The following is a 15,214-nucleotide window of genomic DNA, read 5'->3' on the forward strand; positions in this document are numbered from 1 at the left end:
CAGAAGTGACTTGGTTGCACAGCACATGGATAATTTATGATAATTTTGTGGTATTTCCGGGAAATTAATGAGTATTCTGCTGTAATGGTTTTCTAGAATTGCATCACAAATAGTGAGGTGTTTAAGTGAGAGGTGGTTTTGAAAGAGATCAGAGTATGTATATATATATTTGTAACACATTAAATAGATTGTGATTACTGGCTGTTTTTTTCCCCGAATATACCTATGCAAAGAAACAGTAACAAAAATTAACATTAATAATAATAAAACTTTATTTCTTTAACACTTAACAACATTACAAAGTGCTTGACAAATACATGGTAATAAAACAACACAGAACAAAACAAGGAAATATATAAAAAAAAGAATATTAAAAACATCGGTTAACAGTTAGAAATCAGTAAACATCCACACATGTTCATATAGAACACTGGCCTTGTCCACAGTCCAAGTCCAATCTCTTCTTATCTTTAATGTGAAAGGTGCTTGAAAATATAAACAATCATTTTAGAACATAGGACAAGATGGTGACTATCCCTTGTTGAAGATCCTCCGCACTAGTTTAATGATAAACTGCCAACCACCAGCAGACATTAGGGAACACCCCCACATAGCAAGATTATTTTGGTTTAGATTAGACCCACATCCCACACATCTCACATTCAGCCCACATACCATGTGGAATGACGGCACTTGAGCGGTCAGCTCCTGTTTGTCGGATCTGAGCCACAAGTAAGCCACAGCAATACAAAAGGTGGCAAAGGTGGCCCAGATTTGTTTTGGGCTATTCCTGGCCATATTTACCATTTACTACATGGGTCACTAAAGGTTCACATCCAGATTACACCTTGCCACATGTTTGACAAAAAAGGCCATCATTTGTTTTGGGATATTTCGGCCACATTTGCTATTTTACAAGTGGGCCACTTTAGGCTGACTTTTGTCCGGGGCACAAGAAGTCTAGAAGTGCTGCATCATTGCCTTTAGTGGTCCACAGCCGTATGCCATCTCGGCCAGCAGATGTTAGCGACCACCGGGGTTAGGCATGAGTCTATCTTACTAGCGTATCAAGGTTTAAAAGCAAAGCAGCTAAGTTGGGCAGCTTTAGAACTAAATAGGAGTCTGATCTTTGTTTGGTTTAAATAAGTCTATGACAAACTGGTTTTACGCTGCAAAGGCTCATGGAAGGGAATACATGTAAACAGGGAAACTTCGAATCCAGGTCCAGGCACTGATTTTGCTAATCATTTTGAGTGCCTGGACCTGGATTCTTCATGCCATTATTTTTGGACATAAGTTTTCCTCTAATTTTGAGGAGTGTTTCCTTATTACCATGTCTCATGTCACACAAAATCTACTGACTTTTTATTCCTAGTCAGTTTTCTAGCACAACATCATGAGGCCACTCTATATTGTCGATGCTGCTGTTACTAGTTGGTTATAGATGAAATAATGAACACCACTTCCTACTTTAAACGCCCAACTGGGGGCCTGACTGACCCCGACCCTCAATCAGGCCGCTTTGTGGGGGAACGAAAACAAACCAACGCCATTTCTTCCGTGCTCTTAATCCACCCTAATGAAACCCCCCCACACACACACAGCAAAATGAGAGGCGCTCCACGGTGATCACAGTGATCGATGAGGCGTCTCCATGTGCAGATAAAACCATCACACACGGATCGATGCTTCTCTCCCCGTCGCTGCTGCAGCGTGGGGTTTCCCGGCGCTAACTGCAGGGTCACCGCGCCCATCTCGTCGTTCGATGGCCGGAGGAGAGCGAGCGCAGGGAAAGGGCAGATGTTGAGACGGGCAAGGAGGGTCAGAGAGAGCAGGCGGACTTCTGGACTTCCAGCGGCGGTGAAGATTTAGCCCTTTTTTGGGGGTTTGCCTGGACGGTGTCTCCAGCACAAAGCTAGTGGGTGTGATTTCCCCCCCCACCCTCCTCCCTCTCCGGTTGGTTGACGGAGGTTGTCAAGCTCCCTTTAGCTGTAGCCTGCGCACGGGAAGGGCTGCTCCTTCGGAAAACCAACGCTAGCCGGCTAGCTAGTTAGAGAGCTAGCGCTGTGGTGATCGTTGATGCGTGGATCGGAGGTTTACGCCGTCTTGTTTTCCGGTCAATGCCCAAACGCAAAAACAAGCGCAAATTGAATCAGGTAAGGTGAAATAAACCCAGCATCGTGGCACTTTTCCACCTTCCACTGTGTCTGTTAGTGGTATTAGCTGATGCATTGTGGCGGAATTGCAACTGCCCGGGGGTGGGGTAGCGATGGCTAGCTCCCTAGCCACCATAGTTAGCCGCGGTGAGCTAACGTGTAAGTTGGCTATTTAACGATAAGCGAATGCAAGTAGCTGAACTGGGGGGACTGTTTGCAGCCGTGGGTGCCGGTGCTCTTCGTTCGCGGTGAAACAATCAGATTTCTATTTTAACTTCTCTCCACGCAACTGGCGGAGTTGGGTGAACTACCGCTTCGCGTTAGCCAAGCTGCTGAAGTAACGTAAATGTTGGGCAGCGAGGCTCCATGTCAGCGATGGCCCCGCGGAGCTGCTTCTCGGCCTAAAGCACGGGCACTGGCACTGTCGCTTAGTTTCCAGCCCCACTCCACAGAAGGTAAACGCGATGTCAGTGTTCGCACTGGAGGTTGAACGGTTTCGTATTGAGTCGCTTTGTTGGCCGACTTGAAGAATTGCATTTAAAAAGATGTTGCTGTCAGTTGATGATGAAACACTGGGCTGGGCTGGGGAAAAAATAACCGTCCCGTGAACAAAATTAATAGTAAATATTGATTATTGGAGATGGTACAGCAGGCAGCGTCTCCAGCCGACTTTAAATAAGCACGTTAAATTTACACATATCTAATAAACACACTTTTGTCAGCGTGAGTTATCGTATCCGCGTTAACACCCTTTTTTTTTTTTTTTTTTTTTTTAACGAGCTGAACTAATAAGTTAGCATGTTGCTGCCTCCCTGCAACGAAGCGGCCGCGCCGGTGCAACGCCTTTAACGTAGGATTGGAGCTAAACTTATTTATCACCAGTTGTTAAATGACGAGTTACGTAGCGGTGGATGATAAACGATCACCTAGTTTATGAGAAATCACCCGCATCGCTGCTCGCTTAAGTCAAACAGGCCGTCGCCGCCCGACCTTGCAGTTTCCACAGGCTCGAGCCCACTGAAGCGTCGGGAAACCAAGAAATACACCGATACGTCCTAATCAAATCAATCGGGCACCGTTTGCGTTAACGAGATTATTAGTGTGCGAGTAAGTGGATTTCTGCAGGCCGAGCCACCCGTTTCTATTTAACCACCAGCGGCTCACAAGCTAACTGTGTAGCACTCGATGTAATTGCGGAAGAGCAGCCCAGTCTTCCCCCAAAGTAGCCGTGGGTCGTTATTTTGCTGTAGATGCTGCTAGATGTGGGGTTTGTCGTCAAAATGAGCGGACTTCGCTTTTATAGGACGATTTTAAATCACTAGTGAAACTGTTGCCAACGACATGAGTGTATCGCTTTCGTGAATAGCAGCTCTGCCCTGCCTGCAGGCCTTCACTGTCAAGCCTGCTAGCAAGCTAACTAGCGGACAGCAGACTGCAAGATGGCGTTTAGCTGCATCTTCTCAGATTTCTATCAGTGCAAGTCCTATTATCACTTCACTGTCCCGCGCTCAGTCAATGTAGAAACCAGATCACACGTAGTCAGACACTAACTTCCCCAAATCACCAGTGAGTTCTGCCACACTGTGGAGCTGCATTTGAGTCAGATTTCTCCAGAAATATGCCTGGAGCCTGTGTAGACCAAACCTTCTAAACAAATGTGAGGGAGCCGCCTGGTTTGAACAGCTATCCGGTAGCCATTCAAATGCAATGCAAACGATGGTACTGTTGAAGGCAAATCACAGTACTGCAAACAGTCACTAAGTCAACTACCAGTTCACCGAATACTGTGTTTGAGTGAATCTGTGCACAGAAAATCACTAAGAAAATACTCATGCTAGGTAATATTATGTAGTAGGTTGTACTTGTATTTCTACTATCTGTCTGTCATACATTGCTATGCAGTGTGCCATTTGTGTGTATGCAATTTGCAAATACGTTTTGACATCTATGAATATATTCATTCTAGTGTATTAGAGAAAGAGTGGTACTAATTATACAGTATCTGATCACACTGGAACTCTGGAAGGAGCAGGTTGAATCAGACAGGATTTCAGTGGCCTTCTGAAAGGCTGGAAATCCAGCCACTTGATTTAAGCATGTTGTGTGTAAAAGAAATGAGATTAAACTCATCCTTTTATGATTGGGAAAACATATTTCTAATGCCTGGGCTGGCTTTGCCAGCTGTTTATGTTAGTAGACATGGATAGGATTATGGAGTCATTGACTGAGGATTTTAGCTTTTAGGATTATGGAGTTGCTCAGTGATATTGCTGGTTATGGTTTTTTCTATGATCCAGCTTTAGCAGGGAAACAGTGCATTATCATCATTTAACAGTGCAGATAAGCTGACTGTCCTTTGAGAACACATGTTTACTCACCTACTTTAGAGAGAAAACGAGAGAGATACATATTTTTAAATTTGAACCTAAATTGTAGAAGACACCTTTTGAAAGAAGCAGACACAGGCTGCACTTAAGGGACCTGAGAACAGCTAGTGAGCTACAACTCCAGGCTGTTTGCCACTGCTCATTGTTTATCATGCAGTCAGCTGACTGTGATCAGGCGCTTGGAAAGGAGAAGTGATGAGGGAGAGGAACTCTTTAACTGTAAGCATCCACAGAGGTCAATAGGAAATAATATTTTTGAATGTGGAATATTTAAAGCTCAAGTTTATAGAACGACTCCAGGCTATTCCACTTTTAGATTAAACATAGCAGTCATAGGTTTTTGTATAGAAACCGGATAAAAACTAAAGGATTTGTATCTTATCACCAGATTAAATGTTTACAACAGAATAGAATGTTTTCTTAAAGATATATCAGAAGTTTTCAAGGGGATAATGGCATTCTGCTGTCACTTGTTGAAACTGCACAATAATTACATTCAATGACACCTTTATTATTAGATTAATAGGCATAAGAGGATAATCAGTGTTTAGAAAGGTCAGCCAATCAGAGGATCTTATGGACAACGTAGTCAGGTAGAGAAGATTTTCAGTCTTGTCCTGAAATCTCCAGTGACATAGACTACTGAGTGAAACACAGCAGGTAAGGTAACTGGGAAGGCGAGGTTATTCAAACTAAATGTTGCTTTAGTTTTTGCAAACTCTGTTAAATTTTCATCTGTTCGTTTTTTACATTATGCTGAAGTTTGATCCTTTATGTGCTTTGCAAAGATCTGTTATGTTTTTTTATTCAAGATAATTAATGCCCTATGGGCAGTTTGCATTGACTGCACCTTTTAGAAGTGACCGTGTCTTTAAGAAGGTGGATTTTGTGTTTTACTCTTTCAATGTCATGTTAAAACATTCCAAAAAAGTCATCCCTACCTTTCATTTATTTTTGAAGTGGATTCTACAAGGTTCTTGCTATAGCTTTTAATCAGTGGAAAATCCTAATTGATGTTTCGTTTGGTTAAGCTTGTGTGTGAATATGTGCCTTTGTTTTTAATATTTGTGTGTTGCCAGAAATTACATAGTCTGATTTACCACAAGAAATGTGCACGATTTTAAACACACAAACACTCACACACATTAAGAATACGATAACACATTTGTTTCCTGGGTGCTTCTGTTTGACGCACTTGAATAATTAATTGGATGGACCTGAGTGCAGGGTCCATTTTCCAGGATAACATGAGTTAGTAAACAACCAGTCACTGTTCTCAAACTAATGATCCAACCGTTGATGTGATTCAAAACAATTAAGTATGTTGAAGCCGTCCACAACCGCCATGTTGTGGCATTGTGATAGCTTTTTAAATACTTTTTTTTAACTGCTTCAAATCAAGAAAGTTAAATTTGGGTAGCCATATTTCTCACAGCACATTGCAGAAATGGGCAATTATAAAATGCTTATTAGTAATGTAACACAAATGAAGCCTTGCTATAATAACTGTCAACTGTTGTACTTGATGTATACCATAATGGGACCAGGCTACTTGGGTCATAATTACAATTTTTTTTAATGTGCCTCAAGGCGCTGTATTAATATAAGTAGCTTATTGATTGAAAATTCGCAGTATCCCTGGGATTGAGGTCAACAGGATAATGACTGCTTTTCGGATCATTGGAAAGTCATGCCTTAACAGGATTTGTCTAGCGATCTAGATTGTGTCAGGATTATGGTCGTGACATTGAGGTGGGAACGTAAGGTTGAGCCATAAACTGTACATTACATATAGTTTGGTCAAATGAAAAGTCAATGACTACCAGTTGGCTGAAATTGGTCTTCGTCCATTACCTCCCGCCGTTTAAAGAATTGGGTTTTGTCGAAGCTCGGTTCTGAACCACTTTGCTTATGGTTGAAATGTGACTTTGAATTTTAAACGTTGAAGATTTGTGTGAATCATTAAAGTGCCTTATGTTGTTATTTTTTTAGATCAACAAGTGCCCCTGTAGCTGGAGTAAGGTAATCGAAAAAGCAGAGTTAAAATGAGTGAACTGGACCAGTTACGCCAAGAGGCAGAGCAGCTCAAAAATCAGATCAGAGTAAGTAACAAACTCATTTTACATATGCCTTACTGCTATTTATTATTAAAAATACAGTTAGACATTTAAGTCTCGACCACAAAGTTTGATATGACATGCAGGAATTCTGCCCTAAACATTTGAGTTTTCTTCTTTTCAGGATGCCAGGAAAGCATGCGCAGATGCCACACTATCACAGGTAATGGTTCAGCTAGGATCAGTCACTAGGATCCGTCTCTTAGTTTGAAAATAACCACAGTACTAACTGTGTTGTGTATTTATTTTCCCAGATCACAGCTAGCATTGACCCTGTTGGCCGAATCCAGATGCGTACAAGACGAACGCTCCGGGGTCATTTGGCTAAAATCTATGCCATGCATTGGGGAACAGACTCCAGGTAAGATCAATGCAAGGATTTATGGCTGATTGGAGATTTGGCCTGTGTCTTTTGTTTGTTTGTGTGCGTTTGTGTGTGAGAGTTAGATTCAATTTTATGCTGATTTCATATAAAATCATTTCATTGGGATTTATATAAGTTTGTCAGGTTATATTTTTATATTTTATTATATATTTTCCCTAATAATTTCACTTGTGATTCTTGATAAAAATAGATATTGTGTGTTTATTCCAGTTTTGATGTAATGGTAATGTTTAAATTGCTGTTCTCATTCTTTGTAGGCTCTTGGTCAGTGCCTCTCAAGATGGCAAACTTATTATTTGGGACAGCTATACCACAAATAAGGTACGTCATGTATTTTGGATGTATTGCACCAATGGATGATTGTGTCCTATAATGTGAAATTAAAGTGATAACAGCAACAGCATAGATTTGTACTGTATGTCAGTATTGCCACCTAAAAGTAGATAAAGTCTTTGTTGCTGCAGAAGTTGAGGCACTTGGAGGCAAAATAGATGAATGGATGACGTGGGCCTGGTCTCTCAAGTGCTTTACATCAGTGTAATAATACAAAAATATTTTTTTATAATGTTCCCACTGCTTGATATTTTGCATCATGCAACCATTAATATGCAACTCATGAGGATATACTTGTATCAGAAGGAGGGTTAGGGATAAGAATTTGGATAAGAATCAGAGGGGTTGCATATCAGAAAGTGAGGAAGTATTTGTGGTCTTTGCCTTGGGGCTGATGTGTCTGATGTGCAGATAGTGGGATGGCTGGAAGTAGTGCACAATTTGTGTGCCTGATGGGTTATTTGGCTCTCTTCACCACAGGCAGAAAATGTGAGAGATTTATTGTCTGTCTAGTCCTACACTGCTGCAGAAGCTTTGGGGGTAACATGAAAAAAACATCACATGAACCTGATACAGCGGATAGTGTTTCCAACTGTGAATTTAAAGATTAAAGGGTCATTCTTCCAATGTATCTCCAGACCTACTGTAAAGATAGCAGGCCAGATTGAGGTCAGAGTTGTATACAAGATACCTTAATGTGTGCAGGGAATCACTGTTCACTGTTTCTGCCTCATTATTTTGACTGAGAGCTCCTAGTAGCAGCTTATTGACTGATGTACACTATCATGTTTCTATCAAAATGGATTCGATATGGGCGTGAATTTACAGGATGTTGTCTCATACCAGAGCAGTACAGTCTGTGCTTTGTTCTCATTTCACTTGCCCTCATAATTGGGTCATGGGTGCTTCACTCGATGACCTGGCCTGGGTGTCACACTGATTTAGGTCTTGGTGCACAATTGATCACTTTTTTGCTGCAAAAAAAGCCCCATTCCAAAGAAATATGAATTCTAACCTTTTTAGGTAACAGATCAGTAAAACTACCAACTCTTAAATGATTGTCTTTATTTGTCTGTGTAAACATGTTTGTTTGTCTCACCATTGTTGTAGGTTCATGCCATTCCACTTCGATCTTCCTGGGTCATGACCTGTGCGTATGCACCATCAGGAAATTATGTGGCCTGTGGTGGCTTAGACAACATCTGCTCCATTTACAACCTGAAAACACGCGAGGGGAATGTACGTGTGAGCCGTGAGCTCGCTGGACATACAGGTATATGTTTTGTTTTCTATTCTAGCTGTGGCATCATTCATTTATTAATCATTGATTTGAGTCTTTGCAAAGCAAACAAACAAATTCCGAACTAAAATGAATTGCAAAACTCTCAACAGTGTACTCAACATTCTGAGGCCATACCATTTGTTCCATGTAAAAGCGTTAAAAAGAAATTGGTGGATCACTGGTACAACCTAGTTTAAATTTATTTACAAGCACTCAAAATTGGCTGGAAAAACTAACATTTAAAAGTGCACTTTCTGGAGATTTGAGGCCAAGAGGTGGGAAATAAAGACACATAAAACCATACTTAAAAATAATGTTTAATTCCCAAATTTAAGATGTACTTATTTACTCTAAATAACTCTAACTAAATATTCACTGTTTGTCTGCTAGTAAAATATGTGACATGCAATTCCATATAAATGAACACTGTTGTCTTTGAATATCAGGATACCTGTCCTGTTGTCGCTTCCTTGATGACAACCAGATTGTTACAAGCTCTGGAGATACCACTTGGTAAGAAAAAAACAATCACTGGCGTAATTATTAAACCAGCATTTTTGTGTGAAAGCTACAGTTTTGGAGGAATTTGTAGAAACTGTTATTTCAATAGCGTGTTTTATTTTGCAGTGCACTTTGGGACATTGAGACTGGCCAGCAGACAACCACTTTTGCTGGACATACAGGTGATGTCATGAGCCTGTCATTGGCCCCTGACTCGCGGTTATTCGTCTCTGGTGCTTGTGATGCCTCTGCTAAACTCTGGGATGTCCGAGAGGGCATGTGCAGACAGACATTCACTGGCCACGAGTCTGACATCAATGCCATCTGTGTAAGTAATTCACAGAATTCCAAACTGTACTTGAACACTACTTGCATAGGTTTACCTTTTTACTTTCAGTGTATTCCTCTATTGTGAACAAATTTTTCTTTTGTCATTTTCAGTTCTTCCCTAATGGCAATGCCTTTGCCACGGGCTCGGATGATGCCACCTGCAGGCTGTTCGATCTGCGTGCGGATCAGGAATTAATGATCTACTCCCATGACAACATCATATGTGGCATCACCTCTGTTGCATTCTCAAAGAGTGGCCGTCTTCTTCTGGCCGGATATGATGACTTCAACTGTAATGTGTGGGACACACTAAAAGCAGACCGTGCTGGTAAGTAGTTGAAGCATGATCTCAAACAGCAGCCCCACCCTCCAGACTAGATATACAACATGACAAAATAAACATGTTTGCTTGTTCGTGTAAACCAAGTTACATTTGTGTTACTTTTTCTAGGTGTTTTGGCTGGACACGACAACCGTGTTAGCTGTCTGGGAGTTACTGATGATGGCATGGCCGTTGCAACGGGATCCTGGGACAGTTTTCTGAAGATCTGGAATTGAAGCCTGAAGGTTCTTTTTTTTCTTTCTTTCTTTCTTTTTTATATTGTTTCACATTTTCCTACATTTGTTCTTTGAAGCTGTTTCCGGTAAATACCTGTAGTTGCACATGTCAGCCTCATCTTTTTCCTGGCTGGAGTCGAAGGTGATGTGCTGATGGTGCTACTTTTGTTGCCTTACAGGTTAAAGAGAGTCGTGGGTTCATTAAAATGTCTATTTTTCTTTTGCTGGTCTGCATATTTGAGATGTCTGTAAGCTTGAATGGACCATGGCATTTTCTTTTGACTCGCGTAATCAGCAAAACATTCTTGCCCCTACATTTACAGTAATTTGTTTAAGCTTCATGTTTTATTATACAGGCTGTACAGAGAAAGTCATCTGGTGGATATTCTCATGTTGTGTTACTGTGTCAGAGCTCCTCAGAAAGACATTTTCAGCCATTTACACTACGTTCACACTGCAAGTAGTGCTCAGTTCGAATTTTTTTTTCTAGACTCAAAATAATTATGTAGCTGTTCACATTATCATTTAAAATGGGGCTAGTATCAGTCTCCAATGTGAACCGGTCGTGGCTCTGATGTGACTCTCATGCGCAGAAGAACAAGACGTGACATGCAGCACATTGTGTACAGAAGTTAACAAGGAAAAGAAGTCTGTGATAAACATGGAGGCCACGGATGTGAGCGTTTACGATTTTAACTTTTCCCTTGATACGCTTTCACAGACTGGTTATGATACGACCCCTCAGGTTTTGCTTGTCACATGTCATCCCAAGTACTTGCAAGGTCTAAAATCTCACTGTCCCTCCACTCAAATCCTCCATCGCAGTGTGTCTTCCATATTTGGTTTCGCCAAGAGACTCCTGCTCGCTCCCTTTTCTGTGCAAAGTTATGAGGAATGTCGATCTGGAGTGACGTAAAAATTGCATTGAATTCCGATACGGGTCACATGGCTGTTCAGACTGAGGCCACATTAACAAAAACCTGTATCTGGTTTAGAACCTCATATGAAAGTGGCCCAAATCAGATTTGAAAAGATCAGATTCCATGTGATTTGTGCTGTTCACAATGTTATTAAACAATCAGATCTGGGTCACATAGGTGGGGGGGGGTCAGATTCAGTCCACTTGGGCCCGCTGTGTGAACGTAGTGTTTGTCATATTAATAACCCACTGCTAATACTATGTGTATGATTTTTTTTTTTTTTACATTTTCATTACATTGAGTTCCCTGAAATACATAAATAAATATTGGCTTTTGCAGGCTTCCAAAAAAGCCCAAGAAATTATAATTTTATGTATTTCCTAGGGGTGTTTTTTTTTTTCCATATCACTTTATTGCAGGTAATACATTACAGGTAATATACTGGTAATACTTGTAATACCTTTACTGGTATTTACGATTATATAAGTGATAAATAAAATTATTAATATCTGGTTAATGATAAACATATATCATGCAAATAATTCAGCAGCTCATAATTTCCAGTTCTTTCCAATGTGACACAGTACTCTCTGGTTCACACTCCAACTTTAGACGTGGTTTATTGTGAGTGCAATTCATTTGTCAGAAAACAGACAAAACACACAATAACAAAATGAAAAATTAATTTCACTGGTAGCATTATTATTTTTAAATCATCAGTAGATATCATGATAATATCGTCGTTGTGAATTCTTTGGCCACGATCATCTATCAGCTATTCCACTTATCCCTGAGAGTCACGGGGCTGACGTTGGGCGAGAGGTCGTCTCCACTCGGGACAGGTCGTCGGCGTAATGCAGAGCTGCCTCATCAATCATTTTTGAAACAATCCGACCGCCCTAGAGCTCATAATGAACACAAACAGCCTTAAATTAACACTAAATTGTAGCTCAGGGTAGATTAGTTACATTCTAAATTTCATTTGTCTTTGTTTCCCAGATGTTCTTTTAACTCCAAAGTTGACTGGAAGACCATTACAACTTCAGAATGTTCACAGCATCTTCTTCAACACTGTTTAAACTGACTTGGACACCACAAAAACGAAGGGAAACCAATGCCTTTCCTACACAAAGAAGAGCACAATTGTTTATCACCTAGTTAAGAAAGGATCTCCTGTGGTATCAAATCAGAAACTTGTGCATTCCTTCTTGGACCATTTTTATGTTACCCTGAAAGAGAAAAACAACAACACTATCATCCCATGCAAATGTGTGCGTCTTGAAAGCAAATGTTGGAGTGTAATGTACAAATTATTTAACTTTTTTTTTTTTTTTTTAAGAATTATATTCTGATGGTTTGTTATTCTTGATGGCTTTTCTTTTTGTCATATTTCTTTAGTGGTTTTAGATATGTTTGAATTACAGCTTGTCTTTCTAATCCAGTTAAATCATATAAGACAGATGAGAGAGAAAACACGCAGAAGTAAAAGCTTGGATCATATTACACGAGCAGCTTTCAAAATGTCCATGATGTATTTATATACTAGCTGTTTTTGTTTCATCACAGCCTTTTGCACATGAAGAAGCTTTGCCTCTCAACTAATACTATGTTAACTAACAAAGCACATGCTATAAGTTATGAATGCTCATTCCAGTACAAAAGGAGTTATTACGAGTAACTTATCCAGTTAACGCCCTAAATTCTTATACATGCCTTTTGACTTTGGGTGGGAAGGGGGTGGGCTAGCAAGGTAGGTGCAGAGATAATTGGGGCATGGCTGGATTTTATTATATGGATGGGGGGAGATTGTGTTTAGTATCCACTTTGAGTGAAACACCTCACCTGACTAAATAGACACTTCCTTTGCTTGGGACTTCAGTTGCAACTCTGTGAATGAAATGTACAAATCAATGTCTGAAAATAATGGTCTGATGTTTTAAGTTAAGACATTTAATTTTGTCTGCCATGAGTTAATTTAGATGTGCATGCTGTAGACTTGCTTTCAATGGTGCAACAATCCTAGATTTTCTTTTGTTTCTGAAAAGGAGAGTAACCTATTCATTGAACTTAATAGAAGCCAATTTTTTGGGCTCAAGCTCTGCATACATCATGTACTAATACTGGTAACGCTATGCACCAGAGTGAGCAAGAGTGGAGAAAGACTTAATATTGACTGCATACTTAGTGTAAATTATGCTTACCAGTTCTCTTGATGCCAATTTTTGTAATAATTATAACAATCATTGTGAGAATTCTATTCCTCTATTCTCTCCTTCAAATCCTCACACTCAATGGAACAATAACGTCCTCACATACTGTCCATACTAAAACTTTTGTACATTTTTTTTCTTGGTCTTAAATTGAAAATCAGAACATCTGAATGACAACATTTCACTGTGTACAGAAGCACTTTTGTTAAAGTTGTGACATATTTTCACTTTTCCTTTTTTTTTTTCTTCTTCTTTTTTTTTCGGCGATGATGTACAATAAATGTGATGTATTCGTGTGTGGCCACAAGTGAAAATGCAATTCAACTGAGATGGATTCCCTTTTCTCTTTCCATTAATATTATAGAGCTCTGCACCCTTATGTACCTTTTCACTTTTTGTATTTCATTTCAGTCTGTTGGTGTTCCACGGTGAGCTGGATGCAAGATAGATACTGTACTAAATTGTACTGTTATTGATTGAAAAATGTAATAAAAAGCTGTTTGAGATCTCTACTTTTTGTTGAGTTGAATCCTAAAGCTGCACCGAGTGTTTAGAAGTTATTACACCCCTTCACCATATCAATGTGCCGTTCAGACTAACGTTTCTCTGCTTTGAGACCAGTAGTAGTCGTGTAAAATAAAAGGCTTAAAGTGAAAATGACCAGTATCAAAATCTCATAGTTGGCACGTGCTTTGTTTTTGTTTAAAGTAGAAAACCAACAAATAATTGTAAGGACAATACTAGCTGTACTTTTGAGGGTACATTTTAATTTGCTTGTGTTGCCTGCTACCTTTGCAGGTGTCAAACTTTTAATACTTATAAATGGTCCAACCGACCAGCACTATATAAAGGGGTTAGGACTGCAACAATCTGTTGATACAATTCAAATTCCACATTCTCTTATCCTGTAATGTGTGTTTTAGTTTTTTATAATTGCAGCAGTTTTTACATCTCTATATGAACGTGGCTCATAAGAAATCTTTTCAGACCAATTCATTTTGTTTTATGGAACTGGAACTAAGTACTGCTTTAGAATAACATCTAGAACTTAACTTGGACTTATCTTTTAATTGATTTTTAAGTATATATCTGCCTTAAAATGATATTCTATATTGTTCTTATTGTTGATAAATCCCATTAAAGAAAAATGTCTGAAATGACTAAATCCCATCTCCTACAGAGCTCCACTTTTGTCCAAAAACTGAGCCACAGAATTGCACTAAGAGGAACATGGGTACTGTAGTTTTATATTGGATCTGTCTCACATACACCCCCTGCTGCTGAAAATACTCAATATAGCCCCAAATATCATTCAATGCATGATTGACCATACTCATCACCAATATAAAATAACACTTATACTTCTGTCTGACTAACTCATTAGGTTTTTGTATTTTAATTGGATTTGCTGAAAATAAGTAAAATAACTATCCTCATTCTTTAAAATTTTAAAAACAGACATGCAATTTACTTTAAAATCTTGGTATAAACACGACAAAAACGAAACAAAATGGTGAGACGATAAATGTCTAATATTAGTTATTACTAAACGTTAAGTTGTCGTCCTTCAAATCAAACAAAGAGAAGTTGATTCATTAATTCAACATTCACATGCTGCACCTCAGTTACACACTGAGATGCTGCAGATATATATTGGTGATGACACGCTCCTAAAAAACATTTGTTTTCAATTGTAAACAAGTCATTAAAATCATTAGTATTCAGTTCATCATCATAGCCTAAAGGCTCAGCTCTACACATTTTCACTTCAGAGTGGAAGGTGATGTGCTGATTGTAGTACTTGTGTTGCCTTACAGGTTAAAGAGGGTAATGGTTTCATTTAAATGTCTTTCTTTTGCTCGTCTCAATATTTAAGACGATTGGTAGCTTGAATGGATCTTTTTCTTTTCACTTGCTTATCAACAAAACATTCTTGCCCCTACATTTACACTAGGCTCTAGATAAATGCTTCGAGCATTCGTTAAAGCTTCATGTTTTTAGAGAAAGTCCTCTGGTGGATATTCTCATGTTGTGT

The 15,214-nt window shown here is 39.4% G+C and overlaps 1 protein-coding gene across 3 annotated transcripts; it reads left to right on the forward strand.

The window, feature by feature from the left end:
* Positions 1-1,712: 1,712 nt before the first annotated feature.
* gnb1b (guanine nucleotide binding protein (G protein), beta polypeptide 1b) lies at positions 1,713-13,691 on the forward strand. 3 transcript variants are annotated; one of them, XM_035151817.2, is made up of 11 exons: positions 1,713-2,156; positions 6,536-6,645; positions 6,785-6,823; positions 6,915-7,021; positions 7,303-7,366; positions 8,489-8,651; positions 9,107-9,173; positions 9,288-9,489; positions 9,603-9,819; positions 9,943-10,058; positions 13,591-13,691. In XM_035151817.2, the coding sequence occupies exons 2-10, from the start codon at positions 6,589-6,591 to the stop codon at positions 10,047-10,049; spliced, it is 1,023 nt and encodes a 340-aa protein (XP_035007708.1). In that variant the 5' UTR covers positions 1,713-2,156; positions 6,536-6,588; the 3' UTR covers positions 10,050-10,058; positions 13,591-13,691. The 3 variants fall into 3 exon arrangements, with proteins under 3 accessions (XP_035007708.1, XP_035007707.1, XP_035007709.1); XM_035151816.2 differs by having other exon boundaries at positions 1,715-2,156; positions 11,969-13,691; XM_035151818.2 differs by lacking the exon at positions 1,713-2,156 and adding an exon at positions 5,149-5,203 and having other exon boundaries at positions 11,969-13,691.
* The last annotated feature ends 1,523 nt before the right edge of the window (positions 13,692-15,214 follow it).

The sequence above is a fragment of the Hippoglossus stenolepis genome, chromosome 3, assembly GCF_022539355.2.
Source record: "Hippoglossus stenolepis isolate QCI-W04-F060 chromosome 3, HSTE1.2, whole genome shotgun sequence".
NCBI lineage: Eukaryota > Metazoa > Chordata > Actinopteri > Pleuronectiformes > Pleuronectidae > Hippoglossus > Hippoglossus stenolepis.

Excerpts from the sequence above, each read along its gene's own strand:
- gnb1b (XM_035151817.2), top strand. The coding sequence starts at position 6,589 with ATGAGTGAACTGGACCAGTTACGCCAAGAGGCAGAGCAGCTCAAAAAT. Across the intron at positions 6,824-6,914 it reads CAGATGCCACACTATCACAG|ATCACAGCTAGCATTGACCC; the intron begins GTAATGGTTCAG and ends TTATTTTCCCAG. Across the intron at positions 8,652-9,106 it reads TGAGCTCGCTGGACATACAG|GATACCTGTCCTGTTGTCGC; the intron begins GTATATGTTTTG and ends TTTGAATATCAG.